This window comes from Euleptes europaea, chromosome 16, assembly GCF_029931775.1.
Source record: "Euleptes europaea isolate rEulEur1 chromosome 16, rEulEur1.hap1, whole genome shotgun sequence".
NCBI lineage: Eukaryota > Metazoa > Chordata > Lepidosauria > Squamata > Sphaerodactylidae > Euleptes > Euleptes europaea.
In genome coordinates this window covers 12,828,746-12,846,547 of record NC_079327.1, presented here as the reverse complement: position 1 = coordinate 12,846,547, position 17,802 = coordinate 12,828,746, and the positions used below count along the sequence as shown (strand labels likewise).

General features: G+C 46.0%; 1 protein-coding gene across 1 annotated transcript; it reads right to left on the bottom strand.

The window, feature by feature from the left end:
- Nucleotides 1-250: 250 nt before the first annotated feature.
- On the bottom strand, nucleotides 251-15,338 carry DCT (dopachrome tautomerase). The gene is made up of 8 exons (XM_056861817.1): nucleotides 15,026-15,338; nucleotides 9,302-9,601; nucleotides 7,435-7,535; nucleotides 6,188-6,354; nucleotides 5,161-5,340; nucleotides 4,543-4,678; nucleotides 2,391-2,592; nucleotides 251-432 (listed from the first exon to the last, which is right to left on the bottom strand). The coding sequence occupies exons 1-8, from the start codon at nucleotides 15,336-15,338 to the stop codon at nucleotides 251-253; spliced, it is 1,581 nt and encodes a 526-aa protein (XP_056717795.1).
- Nucleotides 15,339-17,802: the final 2,464 nt, after the last annotated feature.

The following is a 17,802-nucleotide window of genomic DNA, read 5'->3' as shown; positions in this document are numbered from 1 at the left end:
ACCTGAGGCAAGGGTGGAAGGATGGAGAGGCTGTGGTTTATGGGCTAGAGGTCCATATCTATACCCTGAACCTCCAATCGCCCTTCTGTGAAGGCATCTACGATAACTCCAAACCACAAAGGAATGGGTGGAGGGATTTGCCCTGGCCCGGGCCATGATATTTGCCAAGCTCTCAACAAACCGTAAGGGTCAGACCAATTAATGACTTGAGAACAGGTTGTCGGGGCAGACACAGCAGCAAGCTACCCCTTCAGGCCTCTTCGGTGTATTTCTTAGTGCTGAACCTGGCATTCATCAGGGGCTCGAATCCCTTCCTGTGTCTCCGGTGCTGGAAGACGACAAGTAGAATGACCAGCACCAGCAGCGCGATCAGGGCGCCTCCGATGGTGGAGCCAACCATTACCGACCATGCACTGGCATCCTGCAAAGGCTCTGCGAAAGCAGAAAATAAAGTCAGTGGCAAATGGTGGGGAAGATTCATTCCTAGAAATTAGGGTTGCCGGGTCCCTCTTCGCCACTGGTGGGAGGTTTTGGGGATGGAGCCTGAGCAGGGCAGGGTTTGGGGAGGGGAGGGACTTCAATTCCATAGAGCCCAATTGCCAACGCGGCCATTTTCTCCAAGGGAACTGATCTCTATCGGCTGGAGATCAGTTGTAATAGCGGGAGATCTCCAGCTGGTACCTGGAGGTTGGCAACCCTACTAGAAATCAGTCCTGGAAAGAAAGACCTCCCTCAAAGGTGAGTGGGTGTTCATGCTCAATGTCTCTTTCATTCGCAAATAATATGTTTCAAAAATCGGCAACCATAGTGAATACCTGATACCTTTGGAACAGTATCAAATTGCATTCACTTCCTATATGCTTCCTATATTGTTACATTGGTTGTTTACGCATGGGTACTTTCACTCACGTTCACCCCCAGTCTGTCTTGGTTGTTCCTTGGAGTTATGCGTGAGGTTTCCATCCATTAGAGATGACCTAGCTGCCAGCCCTCACAAATCCTGGGACTTCCCATCCCTATTAACCCGATTCTTCCCCCTCCCCTGAGCTCAGCCTGGGTGAAATCCCCATGCATAAGGCAAAGCGCGGGACACAGAAGCTTGGTTTCTCTCACAGGCAGCACTACAGCCAATTACAAAGCAGCATGTCAAGGGATGGGGATTCAAATCCTTCCTGATTTGAGCTTGGAGGCTGCTGGTGCATAGACTCCCAACAGGAAAGTGTGGGTCCAGTGACCAACAAACCTCAGGTAAAGCTCCCATGCGTAAACAACCATTGTCTTCATTATCAGTGTTTAACCAATAATGTTGTTGCCCTGTATAGGTACATTTATTAAAGCCAGAAGAGTAGTTCTTAAAGAAGGAAACCTGTATGACGTATTTAACACTCATTTCAAATAGTATTGTTCCTTGTCCTTTAGTATTTACTTTGCGACCTACCCTCGTAAAGGTCATTCCCTGTTCTTTACGTTTAATATACTCTAATAAGGTTTTTTTTATCCTCCCTTGACTTGAATAGTACTTTACTCTCGTCAGGATATTAAAATAGTGCTGCACCATAGTTGAATGCACAGATGCCTGAGATGCTTCATTCAGGCACATGCTCACAACTAATGGTTTCAGCTCTTAAGATTTTTAGATCTTATAAGACGTTGATGAAGTTGATGACCTTGGAGAATTATATTGTCTTGCTCTGAAATCTTATAAAGGTAGTGGCAAGTTTATGCGTTGTTAGCCACTCTGAGCCTGGTTTCGGTTGGGAATTGAGGGCAGGGTATAAATGGAAGGAAGGAAGGAAGGAAGGAAGGAAGGAAGGAAGGAAGGAAGGAAGGAAGGAAGGAAGGAAGGAAGGAAGGAAGGAAGGAAGGAAGGAAGGAAGGAAGGAAGGAAGGAAGGAAGGAAGGAAGGAAGGAAGGGATGAGCTGGGGGTTCAGTTTTTCAGCAGAGGGGTTGAGGGATTATTCAAACATAGATACAATAATGTAAAAGTGTAATTATTCATTAAGAGTTCATAGAGGTCAACATAATGTATGCTATCATTTAAAAGAGTTGTTGATTATTAGGGCTGCCAACCTCCAGGTGGTGGCTGGAGATCTCCCGCTATTACAACTGATCCCCAGGCGACAGAGATCACCTCCCCTGGAGAAAATGGCTGCTTTTGCCATTGGACTCTAGGACATTGAAGTCCATCCCCTCTCCAAACCCACCCTCCTCAGGCTCCCCCCCCCCAAAAAAAATCTCCAGGTATTTCCCATCTTGGAGCTGCCAACCCTATACATTGATTATATATGTATATATAAAGACAAAAATACGTATATAATATATGGAGGGCATAATTTTTGTGCTTTTTGCCCCCCTTCAAAAAAAAGTGTAGATCCAGCCCTGAAGTTACCTGGCAGCTCAATGGAGTAGCTGTAGCCAAGTTGTTCTGCCGTTTGAAACAGTTCTTGGTTGGTCACAGGGGGGAAAAAAGGAACCATGTTGTACATGCGGTTGTGTCCGATCGGCGCCAGCTCCTGAGGCCAGGCGCTGTCAGAGGGGTGGAACCGTTTCATCCACTCATCGAAAATAGCATCGGTGAAGGAATGGAGCACCTGGAAAATCAATCCACACACAAATCTTAAATTCATATTACGATGACCAGGCAGGTACGATGGGAGAACTGACTAGCTTGTTAAAGGGATCTTGCAACCCACATTTACCATTTATACACTGCAGTGTGGTGTAGTGGTTAAGAGTGATGGGTTGGAGCGGTGGACTCTGATCTGGAGAAATGGGTTTGATTCCTCATTCCTCCGCATGAGCGGCGGAGGCTAATCAGGTGAACTGGTTCCCCACTCCTACACATGAAGCCAACTGGTTGACCTTGGGCTAGTCACAGCTCTCTTAGAGTTCTCTCAGCCTCACCTACCTCACAGGATGTCTGTTGTGGGAAGGGAAGGCGATTGGAAGCCGGTTTGATTCTTCCTTAGGTGGTAGAGAAAGTTGGCATATAGAAACCAACTCGTCTTCTTCTTCAGGAGGAATGGGAAAAAAAACCTACCTGCCCATTTAAAACACCTGGCATCATGATTTAGAATTATGTAGGCAGAATTATGCCTGTGTTCCCTTTACATCCAATTGTGAGAGGTACATTCAATTTGGCATTAGTATTCTTTATTGTACTTCTATCTCAATGAGGCTTTCAGCATTTTACATGGGATTCCCTGAGGTCTCCCTTTGAGCCACTGGCCAAAGTAGTGTGAACAATTACCAGCATCTTCTGCCTTCAGGCCTTTCCTTGGGCACCAGAAAATGAGATTTCTTCTTTTTCTTCTTTGGAAAACCTGCTGTCAAGCAGTTGTTTATAGGCCATTTTGGTGGCAATCTTAGTGGTTACAGAATTCGGATAAGATGAAACACATGACAATTTTCTACACGTTCTTCTTCCATGCAGCAGTATTTTCATTATGGGAATTGACGTTACAAGGACCAAGTTCTAGTTTAACCACCGGGGGGGGGGCCTGCACTCCAGTATGCCCCAAAACAGTAAGGGGAGCTCTTGCCAGTGACTGAAGAGAAAAATCAATCACAGAGTCCTTTTCAACTATTCTCATACCACGAAATAAAAGGGGGGGGTTCTGATAGACTGTTTCCTGCAGGTACAATATATAGAACAGGGCTTCTTAAACTTTTTCCATTCGCGACCCCTTTTTGCCCAAGAAATTTTTACGCCACCCCGGGTATATAGGTATATAAAAAGGTATGCAAATCAAACATTTACTGATAATAAATTATAAAGAAACCAAATTTTATTGCCAAATTTTTTGCGACCCCCACATTCAGTTACCGGTATGTGACCCTCACATGGGGTCGAGACCCACAGTTTAAGAAACTTTGATATAGCGAACTCAGCAAGGAAGGAATTTAAATTGAATTTTTAAGTGCAATAATGATGGCTTACAGCTCAATTCTTAATTTTTAGCTACTGTGGCTGTTTCTGAATGCTTCATGAGACACCAGTTGACACAGAGGTTTGAGTGGGGGTGCCCAAATTTGTTTTAGTAAGAACTGTTCTTCCATAAATATTGGTTTGGGGATACACTAAAATATTGGTTTCTGGCAACATTTTAAAAAATCTCCCTACTTGCTGAAAAGTGATGAAGACTTATTTTGTATTCTTTTTGTGGAAGCACAGAGCTAGGCTTCCCATTTAGCGACCAGAGGCAGGGAATTACCAGCTCCCATCCTCAATTTCCCACTCTTGAGGGAATGAGGAATGGGAAGAAAAATGGCCTCCACATTGTGATGCTCTAGGAATTTCCCCTATCTTCTATGGTAAAGATCACAGAGAATAAGGCGGCAGCCTAGAGTATCACATGGAAATTACATCACATCTTCCCAAAACTCTGTCCTCTCCAGGCACTGCCCCCCATATCTCCCAGCATTTGCCAAGGTAGTGTTGGGAACGCTAATCAGAGCATTACTTCTATTAAGAGAAGTTTCCTTACGGGTGTATTTGGTTACATGCGCTTCAAGGAAGCCAAAAGAAGAAGAAGACATACCACAAAGACAGGATCATTAGCGGCAGCATGAGGGAATGCACTGGTCCCATTCAAAACATCGTGAACCAAGTTGTGGAGACTCGCTACTGGCACGTCAAAAGTTCCGTCTGGTTTATCAAACCCTTCCAAAGCATTCCTGAGGAGGAGGAGGAGGAAGAGAAGAAGAAGAAGAAGAAGAAGAAGAAGGAGAAGAAGGAGAAGAAGGAGAAGGAGGAGAAGGAGGAGAAGGAGGAGAAGGAGAGTTGGTTTTTATATGCCGACTTTCTCTACCATTTAAGGGAGACCCAAACCGGCCTTCCCTTCCCCACAACAGACACCCTGTGAGGTAGGTGGGGCTGAGAGAGCTCTAACAGAGCTGTAACTTGCCCAAGGTCACCCACCTGGCTTCATGTGTAGGAGTGGGGAAACAAATCCAGTTCACCAGATGAGCCTCCGCCGCTCATGTGGAGGAGTGTGGGAATCAAACCCGGTTCTCCAGATCAGAGTCCACCACTCCAAACCACCGCTCTTAACCACTACACCACGCTGGCTCTCAATAAGCAAAGTATTGCCATCAAGGGATCTGCTTCTCTCAAAGAAAGGCTATTGTGAACCACTGATGGGACTCAAAGAACTTACCTGAAGCTAAAACTAGAATTCCGAAAGAAAGGAGGCTGATCAAAGTCTTGAAGTGAGAGACAGCTCCGAACATCTTCTGCGGTCGGCAGCCGATCGCCACTGTTGCTGAATGGGTTCCTCCGCAGGGGCCCTTCTCTGGATCCATTACACAGTGTCACCATACGGTTATAATAATCCAGACTTACGTTAAAAAAACAGAGCGAAATGGAGCGGTTAGACTCAGCTTTCTGCTAAGTGTTGTTGTCAGTTTTTTTATCAAGAGAAACAAGTTGGGGGACATATTTTATTTGGGAGAATCAGAAGATCAATGAACAAAAATGCTTCCCGTGATTAGTAATGGGAGACAATTTTTAATCAAAGGTACATGCATAACTTGGTTGCCAGGACCCTGGGAAGGAATGTGCTGCTTAATTTTCACATGAGAAATTCAAATTGCATGAAAGAATGGAGGAGGAGAGAGAGGTAGGCAAATGAAAGGCTTCATGGAGGATTTCTTTTCACACATAGTTCTGGAAGTAGAAAAGAGTCCAGTAGCACCTTAAAGACTAACAACATTTCTGGCAGGGTATGAGCTTTTGTGAGTCACAGCTCACTTCTTCAGAAATGTTGTTAGTCTTTAAGGTGCTACTGGATTCTTGCTCTTTTCTACTGCTACAGAAAGACTAGCACGGCTACCCATTGTGATAGTTCTGGAAGGTATGTGCAGGGAGGGGTTGGGTTCTACTCAAAATATTAGAAGTAGACATTCCTTCTGACTAAATGTTTGCTAGATTCTAAATTATTTTACATTTTTCAATATCTCAGAAAATGATCTGTATTGATAAGATACACATGTATTGAACTATAACCCAAAAAATTGATTAGTGTATTTGCTTCATTTATAGTCCACCTTTTTCACTGAGACTCAATGAAAAAGCAAATAATTAATCAACTAATTTTTTTTAACAAGTTGACAATGCTGGGTAAAAAGTAGTTAAGAAACAGGGAAAACTATGCCCAACATCTCAGTACCCTGACATTTTGATACCTGTTGCATACTATTTCCCAACGTGAAAATCTTGAATTCTGACTGATTAGGTTAGGATCTTCTGGTCTTGATGCTCCAAGGAGTCGATCGGTACACACATCACACACATTTCTTCCTGTGGAAAAATTCCAGTACGGCAGTGCAAAGGACTCATTGCCAATCATCCGCTAAATAACGTGGGAGAACAAGAAGATATGTCGAGAGAGAGAGAGATGAAACCTCCATGAATCAGCTCTTTGCAGTGATGCATAAATCAATAATACGTTCAAATTATCTTCACAACTCAGTAACATCCACATAGCCTTTTTATATGATTCCCCAATACTATATATTACATTTGCCAGCTCCCTACTATCCCATTTTCCAATACTTAGGACCTAGTGTAGTATCTCTCTAGGATGGAGCTGCTACCTGCCTGACAAAGCTCTTTCCTGGTTGGCTGCCAAGCAACCAATCAAATCAGCACTGAGTTATTCCATCAGTAATTGGAATATTCTGACCCAGCATATTTTATTTACTTGGAATTTCAAACAACTTTTGACAGTCCTTTATCAAAGGCTCCTAAAGCAGCTTTGGAAAACTGTGGGAGGAAAGAGTTTACAAAATTATGAATTGGGCAGCAATGGTATTTAGAGGGGAAATTATTCTTTCTCTCTGTCTGTCTCAGAATATTACATCCCAGAGGCATCCAGTAAAATTGCCAGAAAACTCTTGAAAAAAGACATTCATCTTCTTGCAACATATAATTAACTTACAGAAGGTTCTTATGGTCACACGAGGACCTCTTTTTCATCTGACTTTGATTTGCTTTCTCTTGACACCAGGATAAGTGACAGATACCATCTGCTGACCTGTCAGTTTTACTTATACTGGCAGAACCTCGGGAAATAAAGTTCTTTGTTTCCCATGACTTACAGGATACAGGATAACTCTACACCGGGGTGGAGTTATGGCTCTCAAAAGCATTTGTTTAGGCTGCTGAATTCCCACCCGAGCCCGCACTCGTCCCTTGCCTGTCCGTGCAGCAGACGCAAGCAGCAAACGAACATTCAACACCCCTGTGCCATATTGTGCCTCTTTTCCTCTTCTTGCATTTCCGGTTTTTGCTGCAGAGCCAAACCAGAAAACACAGGAAGTCCCAAAAGACTCACAACGATGAGAATCGCTGCCTTGTAGGTAATGTGGTGGAGGTACGCAGCTGTTCCAGTTGTAGCCTTCAAATATAGGTAGGTTATTTGTTAGCTAACCTGCAGATCTCTTTCCAGCAGCAGCAAGTGATACCTGTGCCAAGAAACAAAGGCGGGTCCTTGGTGCGAGAAGTCTATGGCTGTAAAGGGGCGGCCAGGTCCTGAGGTACAACAAGAGTTAAAAATCAGAAAGGGAAAACAGATTCTTCCACAGGCCACTTGGTGTATTTAATAAAATTCCCTTGCCAAGAAAGCTCTTATATATGAAGACAACCCCTGAAGAATAACCCAAATGGGCAGCCCATTCCTGAAGAAGAAGAGTTGGTTTTTATATGCTGACTTTCTCTACCACTTAAGGAAGAATCAAACCGGCTTACAATCACCTTCCCCTCCCCACAACAGACACCTCATGAGGTCGGAGAGGCTGAGAGAGCTCTAAGAGAGCTGTGACTAGCCCAAGGTCACCCAGCAGGATTCATGTGTAGGAGTGGGGAAACCAACCCGGTTCACCAGATTAGCATGGGCACTCACTTCCAGTTGAGGTCCGTGCTGCTGCATCGCTTCCTGGCACCGGTGTAAGTGCCCCTGTACCAGCGTCCGTGCAAATTTATCACGGCGTAAAGTGGCACAGATGCCAGTGTGAGGTCATGCTGGCTCCTATGGCACTTCACCCCCTTTTTCACGATTGCACAGTAAATTTATTGCAACAAATGATAACAAAACATGCAACGGTTCAAAAGCAGAGAGGCCAACATGTTCACCAGGCTCTACTCTGATGCTCTTAATAGCCTTAATCAGCATTTATTAGTGGGCAAAATGCTTGTCTCCATGATGTGAAACGCTGCATCTCTTGATTTTGGCCATTGAAGCTGCCTGAAGAGGCACCCGGAGCCGGAAAATCTATTAATTTTAGTCAGCCGGCCTTCCTGTTCTCATGTGGCTTCCTCCTCCACCGTGGTTACTCTGCTCCCCAAAACAGATGGATCTGCGATGAACAAATTCCTTCTCGCATGATGTGTCAAAATCAATTGCAAACAGTGTGCCAGGTATTCTTATTTATTACATCGCCTACAGTGGCTTGTAGCCTACCACTCTCCTCAGCCAAATGTAAAGCCTTAAGTGGCTTTTTCTGTCAGAACAAGACTCCTTGGAGGGTGAGAGATTCAAAACAGATAAAAGGAAGTATTTTTTCACACAATGCATAGTTAAATGGTGGGACTCCCTGCCCCAGGATGTGGTGATGGCTGCCAACTTGGAAGGCTTTAAGAGGGGAGTGGATATGTTCATGGAGGAGAGGGCTATCCATGGCTACTAGTCAAAATGGCTACTAGTCATGATGCACATCTATTCTCTCCAGGATCAGAGGAGCAGGCCTATTATAATATTAGGTGCTGCGGAACCCAGGCAGGATGCTGCTGCAGTCGTCTTGCTTGTGGGCTTCCCAGAGGCACCTGGAGGCATAGTTCCTGGAGGCATAATTAAATTGTGGAACTCCCTGCCCCAGGGGGTGGTGATGGCTCCCAACTTGTAAGTCTTTAAGAGGGGAGTGGACATGTTCATGGAGGAGAGGGCTATTCATGGCTACTAGTAAAAATAGTCATGATGCATACCTATTCTCTCCAGGATCAGAGATTCATGCCTATTATATTAGGTGCTGTGGAACACAGGCAGGATGGTGCTGCTGCAGTGGTCTTGTTTGGGGGCTTCCTAGAGGCACTTGGTTGGCCACCGTGTGATCAGACTGCTGGACTCGATGGACCCTGGTCTGATCCAGCATGGCCTTTCTTATGAGAATTTCTTCAATCTTGGCTGAGTGGAGTGGCAGGATAAAAGCCAATGAAACGTTCTCAGTTTAAAAGCTGGCTTCAGCTATGGTAGCTTGCATTTTTCTTATATTCCACTCCTCAGTGACAAAAGGTTCACCTACCTAATAGCGTGTCTCTGACCGAGTAATAATGAAGCCACACGAAGAGGTCGTAGATGCTGCAGTTTACCACTTGGGGTTCATTTCCACTGGGGCCAAGGAGGCTCAGCCAGTGTTGGGTAGCGACGACATAGTCCGGGTGGACGGTTGTCTTTGAGCGGTCTAGAGCGTCCAAGAATTGTTCTAGCTCTTCTTCACTCAACGTGTGGATGTTTTTCCGAACAACCAGGGGCTTCTTCACGTCACAGTTGGGGCCGGACCAGCCAAATTTGCAATCCCCACAGTTGTATCCAGCAAAGTTTCCTTCATTAAAAGAAAACATCCGTTGTGTCACAGTGTACAAATATAAACAGGCAAATAAACAAAAGCAGAAGACGAAGAGCTGGTTTTTATATGCCGACCTTTTCTACCACTTAAGGCGGAATCAAACCGGCTTACAATCACTTTCCCTTCCTCTCCCCACAACAGACACCCTGTGAGGTAGGTGGGGCTGAGAGAGCTCTAAGAGAACTGTGACTAGCCCAAGGTCACCCAGCTGGCTTCATGTGTAGGAGTGGGGAAACCAACCCAGTTCACCAGATTAGCATCCGCCACTCATGTGGAGGAGTGGGGAATCAAACCCGGTTCTCCAGATCAGAGTCCACCACTCCAAACCACCGCTTTTAGTAGGTTCCTCCCCTCCACAACCTCCCCCCTCAGGCTCCACTCCCAGATGCCCAGGAATTTCCCTAGCTGGAGTTGGCAACTCCAGTAACTGGCATCATCCTAACATCATTACCTCACCTATGGAGTGACCCAGAAGTGATGTTGTTGCTTCAGGAGACACGGTAGCATTTGCCCAAAAAGTAAATGGTTAAACCACAGAGGTTGGGGTAGGGTCGCCAGGCCCCTCTTCACAACCAGCGGGAGCTTTTTGAGGCAGAGCCTGAGCAGGGCAGGGTTTGGGGAGGGGAGGGACTTCAATGCCATAGAGTCCAATGGCCAAAGCAGCCCTTTTCTCCAGGGGAACTGAACTCTGTCGGCTGGAGATCAGTTGTAATAGCAGGAGATCTCCAGCTAGTACCTGGAGGATGGCAACCCTAGGTTGGGGGGATAGCTAGAGTATCGCCACATTGCCAGCCGTGAGTCTCTCCCCCTCCCACTACATGCACAATATTGGTGGCAGCTGAAAATCAAGAGTCTTGTGTTATTTGGTCACGACTGTGGAAAAGCTTGAATGGACTGGCTTACTCAAATGAGCAGTTTTCAAAAAAAGCAAGTGAGGATACATTAATACTATAATACAGCAAGGATATCTAACTGGGAGTGCACTTATGGATGCTGCTAAGGTTCTTGAGGGTTCTCATCAGATGGATTATCATCAGAAGCATAATGGAAACCACTTATGCTTTTAAGAAACACTCTGGGATCCTAAATGTGAATTCTAAGTTACATGCTCAGGGAAAGGAACTTCCTGAATTCCCTCAACCCACTCACCCACTCATACACACACGGAGGAACCTTACCTGTATTGATGGACTGCAAGTAAGTTTCCCTAATGGGGAAAATAGCAACTGCCAGTGTTGGTGGGACCTATAGACCATGTTTCATGTAGTTAGGCCCATAAAGACTAGCTATACTGGAGCAACTTTGCACCCAAATTAATATAAAGAGAGATGTGAAATAAAACTGATATAATGCTGGAGCCCTAAGAGGAGGAAGAGAAGGAAAAGGAAGAAGAGGAGAAGGAAAAGGATAAGGAGGAGGAGGAGGAGGAATTGGAGCTGGTTTTTATATGCCAATTTTCTCTACCTTAAATAAATAAAAATGATATAATGCTGGAGCCCTAAGAGGAGGAGGAGGAGGAGGAGGTGATGAAGAAGAAGAGGAGGAGGAGGAATTGGAGTTGGTTTTTATATGCCAATTTTCTCTGCCTTTTAAGGAGAATCAAACCAGCTTACAATCTCCTTCCCTTCTTCTCCCCACAACAGACACCTTGTGAGGTAGGTGGGGCTGTGAGAGTTTGGAGCAAACTGTGACTAGCCCAAGGCCACCCAGCTGGCTTCATGTGTAGGAGTGGGAAAACCAACCTGGTTCACCAGATTAGAGTCCACCGCTCATGAGGAGGAGTGGGGGATCAAACCCAGTTCACCAGATTAGTGTCCACTGTTCTTAATCACTATACCAATTTAGACTTCCATAGCCTCTGGCACTATAAGCGAGAACTCCCACATCTGAGGGCCATAGGGTTGCCAAACTCCAGCTAGTAGCTGGAGATCTCCTGCTATTACAACTGATAGAGATCAGCCAATAGGGATCAGATCACCTGGAGAAAATGGCCGTTTTGGCAATTGGACTCCATGGCATTGAAGTCCCTCCCCTCCCCAAACTCTACCCTCCTCAGGCTCCGCCCCAAAAACCTCCCGCCGGTGGTGAAGAGGGACCTGGCAACTCTAGAGGACCATGAGATTTAACTTCAGAAACAAAAACAAATGGTACTTGGAGCAAGGATTCACTAGCTGATCTCAGCCATAATTGCTAGTAATCACGTTCCTGACCTATACGCCAAATCATAAGACTCACTACAACGTACTCTTAACAATAAACCCTTACAAGAAGTATTAACAGGAGAAGACAAAAATAGGTCTCATACTGGTATTTAATAACTCCTGACTTATTGTCAACTCACCAACACAGCAATGTTCATAACAATTTAGTGCTGTTCTAATAGCAGCCGAGTAATTCTACCCATCCAGCACCTTTCAGTGTATAATTAATTGCAGCTGCAACAGCACAGAGCCCTTTATGACTGTGATTTGTTTGCTTGCGAATCCCACTAGCACAGTGTTCTGTCTAAATCGAGCCTACACAACTTGTGATCTGCCAGTCTGAGCACAGTCCATTACCGGCCCCCGTCAGCTGGTAGCAAAAACAGATCTTTCAGGTAGCAAAAACAGATCTTCATGGACTTGCTAAACCACCCTACATGGCTGGGGGGCTGGCTCTGTTTGGCTTAGTGGGTCACACGTTTTGGGACAGGGTGTGGCTCAGTAGTAGAACTACCTTCTGTAGTAGTAGTAGTAGTAGTAGTAGTAGTAGAAGAAGAAGACGAAGAAGAGGAGGAGTTGGTTTTTATATGCTGACTTTCTCTACCGCTTAAGGAAGAATCAAACTGGTTTACAATCACCTTCCCTTCCCCTCCCCACAACAGATACCCTGTGAGGTCGATGGGGCTGAGAGAGTGTGACTAGCCCAAGGTCACATGGCTGGCTTCATGTGCAGGAGTGGGGAAACAAATCCATTTCACCAGATTAGCCTTTGTCACGCATGTGTAGGAGTGGGGAACCAAACCCGGTTCTCCAGATCAGACGCCACTGCTCTAAACCACCACTCTTAACCCCGACATCATGCTGGTCTCAGTTTAATCCCTGCCAATTCTAATTTAAAGAGCAACCTGACTCCCGAGGGAAGTGTTGAGAAAGACCCTTCTCCTCCTGAGGTATTGGATAATCGCTTGGGGATAATGGCCAATGGTTGGACTCCATCTGAGGACTTCTCTACTTCCCTCTCCTGCTGCAGACAACTGAAGCTCCTGGAATTTTGTTTCTGGGGGTCAGTGGATCCTAAAGAACAGGATAAGGGGCAAAGTTTTGGAGGGTTGCATTGGGAGGAGAGAATCATATGAAATCATTATCTCCTCTTCTGAAAAGTTAAGTACCATTACGTTTTTGGAAATGCATGGCTGTCAACATGTGAAGCTGCCTTATATGGAACCAGGCCACTAGCTCATCTTGAAGTGTCAAGGGCTCCAGGGAAAAGTAGAAACATTCAAGAGGTATTAATGGCTACTAGTAAAAATGGATACTAGTCATGATGCATACCTATTCTCTCCAGGATCAGAGGAGCAGGCCTATTCTATGATGTGCTGTGGAACACAGGCAGGATGGTGCTGCTGCAGTCGTCTTGTTTGTGGGCTTCCTAGAGGCACTTGGTTGGCCACTGGGTGAACAGACTGCTGGACTTGATGGACCTTGGTCTGATCCAGCATGGCTTTTCTTATGTTCAAACAACAATGAAGAGGGGTGAACATTGTGACCAAGGGCAGAAGAAGCCACAGCTGCCTCATCTTCCACTGCATTCAGGAAGTTGAAGGGACAGCATGGATCTCCACCTTGCGATCTGATAACTGCATTGGGTTCTTCACTGGCCTTTCCTCTCTCTTACCCACGTCCCCCATCCCACTCAGTACCCTAAAAGCATCTTATTTGAGACACACCTGTGATCTTTCAGATTAAAGATAACCAGCTGTGCGATCGACTGTCCTTACATGAGATGAAATCTTACAACAGGCGCTTTGTGTTCTGATTGTAGAGAAATCAGAAGTAATTGAATACCAGAGTCTGACCTATTCTTACTTTCTGTTGTTAATACTTCTTGCAAGGGATGATTGTCTTTAGTATAATAGAGCAAAGCCTTCTTTCACACATAGATGAATGTTATTAACAAAGAAGAGCCAGTCCGTGAGGAAAAAAAGGCAACTCCCCCCCCCAAAAAAAAACATCTGAGAGCATTTTAGTGCAGGGTGGTAGGAATACAAAGGCAACGTTTTCCTGCACAATACTCGTGAAGCGATTCCAAAGAATGCCGTGGGTATATTTCTTGATATGTAGAGATGGTTACTGTATTCTGGTGGGGGAAAGGGCTGTCAAGTAACAGCCAACTTATGGCAACCCTATGGGGTTTTCAAGGCAAGAGAAGAGCAGAGGTGGTTTGCCATTGCCTGCCTCTGCGTAGCGACCCTGGACTTCCTTGGGGGTCTCCCATTCAAGTACTAATCAGGGCTGACCATGCTTAGCTTCTGAGATCTGGTGTGGTCAAGCTAGCCTGGGCCATCCTCGTCAGGGCGTTGCTGTATGTGCTTCATTATTTTAAAAGTACAATTTTCAATGGGACTCCATTTCCAAGTAGTATGCAATGGATCACAGCCTTAGAAACTATATGTATAAATTGCCTTAAAAATACATCAATCTTTGCACTTTTTTGTGGGGGGGATGGTAACCACTAGCCACCTTATCGGGCATATTCCGATAATGCGGCATGAGACACGGTAGACATAGATTCCTCTACCTGTTCCTTTCCACCCTGGCCCTCGGTTCACAAACAGATGTGTCAACTAAAAAGGGATGGAAAGGGCAAATGACAGGACAAACGAGGGCAACGGCAGGAAGAGGCTCATCTCCCACCACATGGGCACATGCACATGTTTATTTGGGAAAAAACGCCTGGCTATGTTCAATAGTGCATAAGATTGCAGCCATAAAGCCTCATCGGTATGGTGTAAGAGGAAGAGATAGCAGCCCTGAACATTTTCTCTTACATATTTCCTCTACCACTTAAGGGAGAATCAAACCGGCTTACAATCACCTTCCCTTCCCCTCCCCACAACAGACACCCTGTGAGGTAGGTGGGGCTGAGAAAGCTGTGACTAGCCCAAGCTCACCCAGCTGGCTTCATGTGTAGGAGCGGGGAAACAAATCCAGTTCAGCCGATTAGCCTCCGCCGCTCATGTGGAGGAGCGGGGAATAAAACCCGCTTCTCCAGACCGGAGTCCACTGCTCCAAAGAGGATGGAGTCTCACCTGGAATTCGACCTGTTCCCAAATATTCCCGGATCTTCCAGAATAATCTTTCTCGTGGCTAAAGCAGTAACAGGCTCCAAGAGCTTCTCCTCCCTCCCTGTTCTCCTCACCTGTGCACTGGCAGCTCCTGTTAAAGAACTTCAGGGGCCATCGTTCCCGGTCGTCCACATTGTGGAGCGTGTAGGGGCCGCCCCAGGGTCTGGTGTCCACCTGAACCTCTCCGCAGACGCCCCGGCCTTGCTGCCAGCCGCACGTGTTGTTCAGATTAGGCCCCCAAGGCGGGCAGCACTGCTTGGCCTTCAGCATCTCCACGGTCATGCACGCGCGCGGGAATTGTGCCTTGGCCTCTCGGGGCCACCACGGGCTCAGGCACCCAAAAGCCGCCCAGCAGAGCAGCCTCCCCCACTGTGGCAGGAAGGCCATGGGAATGGCTCCCCCGAGCTGCCTCTAGCCAGCTGCGTACCACTGACCCTAAGAAGAGCAAAGGCAATTTCATGAGCAGCCTCTGGCCCAATACGTCTTCCTTCTCGCTGCCAACTAGAGTAGACTTTTGGAAGGGTGCTTAATCCAAGACCGCTCGTTCCCTTGAACGGGGCTTGAGAAGCAGACAATTTACCTCTTTGTTGCCTGCCCAGCTGCCAAAGCTCAGGGGCTTTATGTGCGGGGTCAGAAATGCCCTCATTAGAAGGATTAGACTTCCACAAGCCCTCATGCTTAGCACATGACTTTACGGGCAAAGAGGGGCCTGTGGGGAGGGGGAGAGAAGTGAGTCGTGAAGGACTTCAGCGCAGTGGAAAGGGAAGAAAATGCCTTTGATGTGCACCCGCTTGTCACGTCTTCCTCTCATGGGGTTTAAGAAATAACTAATATTAGAGTTTGTGCTGTCCACGCAGGAGTTGAACTGCCAGGTTCCCTACATAAGGCTGCCAATCTCCAGGTGGGGGCTGGAGATCTCCCAGTATTACAACTGATCTCCAGGCGACAGAGATCACTTTCCCTGGAGAAAATGTCCGCTTTGGCAATCGGACTCTATGGTATTGAAGTCCCTCTCCTCTCCAAACCCCGCCCTCCTCAGGCTCCATCCTCAAAATCTCCAGGTGTTTTCCAACCCGGAGCAGGCAAACCTGTCCTTGCATTTTCCCCTTACCAGGGCATCGGAAGACTTTTTATTCCTGGCTTTAAAAAACAACAACTGGCGATTGCTATTAAGCTATAGCACAATGATATCCTAACAATCTATTGTTGTGCTCTACTACTTCCTCTGAGTTCCCAGTTTGAATTTTTAAGTAAATCTAGAGATTCCCCTTATATCACCACAATGAGAAAGGCTAGAGGGCTTTTTTAAACGAAAGCTGGGAATTCAGGGGTACTAGTAGATTGTGGCAATAGATTTGTCATGCAGTTATTGTACTATAACATGATAGCAATTACTGATTGTTTTTTAAAAGCCCTCTGGTGGCATGGGGGGGCGGAATGGTGAGGGGCTGAAAGACTTGAATATCTTGAATTATTTGTGGAAATCACAGTTTTGAAATTATATAAACCGTCACATTCAGTGTGTTAGTGGTGTTTTTTTGTATATCCTTGCCAGGTACGGCTTTTTCTTCCCAGTTTTTGGAATGATGTGCCCTCACTCATCCCTCCCTTGCCCCACTAGAATATCATATGTCAATTCACACTCACAAAGCCTGTTTGGTTTGGTTTTCTTGTATCGTCTTGTGCCTGAAAATCTGCCTACGTTAAATATTCATTTCCTAAAATCATCTAAGAACATTACCATTTCAATTCCTCCGCCAGAAATGTGCCTGGAGCAATCCCGACTCAAAGCAGTTGACTCAAAGCAATCCCCGCCTAACCACGCCAGACTTTAAGAATGATATCAAACATGGAATGACTGAGTTGTTATTCACCAAGGTTTTCTGCCCACCCACTTTTTCCCAAGGCTTCAAAGCAAATTATGATACAACCTTATCTTTTGTTTATTCCCGAAATAATCTTGAGAGATCATTTAGGCTGTGAGAAGATAACGACTTTCTCAATATGCTTCATGGCTAAGTAATTGTTTCAACCGGTGGAACCAGCACCTGTTTTAATATTGGCTATCTAACCACTGGAAAGGAGCCCCGTGGTGCAGAGTGGTAAGCTGCAGTACTTAAGTCAAAAGCTTTGCTCAATACCTGAGTTCAATCCCAACGGAAGTTGGTTTCAAAGTTGACTCAGCCTTCCATCCTTCCAAGGTCAGTGAAATGAGTACCCAGCTTTCTGGGGGTAAAGGGAAGATGACCGGGGAAGGCACTGGCAAACCACCCCATAAACAAAGTCTGCCTTGGAAACGTCGGGATGTGACGTCACCCCATGGGTCAGGAATGACCCGGTGCTTGCACAGGGGACCTTTACCTTTTTAACCACTGGAATATCATATAAACAAGACTAGCCTGATCTTGTCAGAGCTCGGAAGCTAAGCAGGGTCAAGAGTTGGATGGAAGAGTTTTTGCAGCGACCAAAAAAGCTAATGCAATCTTGGGGTGCATCAACAGAGGCATAACACTCAAATCGCAAGATGTCATAGTTCTGCTGTACACTGCATTGGTCAGGCCGTACCTGAGGTATTGTGTGCAGTTCTGGAGGCCTCACTTAAAAAAAGGATGTGGACAGAATCGAGTGGGTGCAGAGAAGAGCGACGAGGATGATCAGGGGCCTGGAGACCAAGACCTACGAGGAAAGGCTGAGGGAGTTAGGAAGGTTCAGTCTGGAGAAGAGGAGGTTGAGGGGGGACATGATGGCTCTCTTTAAGTATTTGGGTTGTCACTTAGAGGTAAGGGCACTTAGAGGTAAGGGCACATTAAGTAAGGGCTGTCACTTAGAGGAGGGCAGGGAGCTGTTCCTG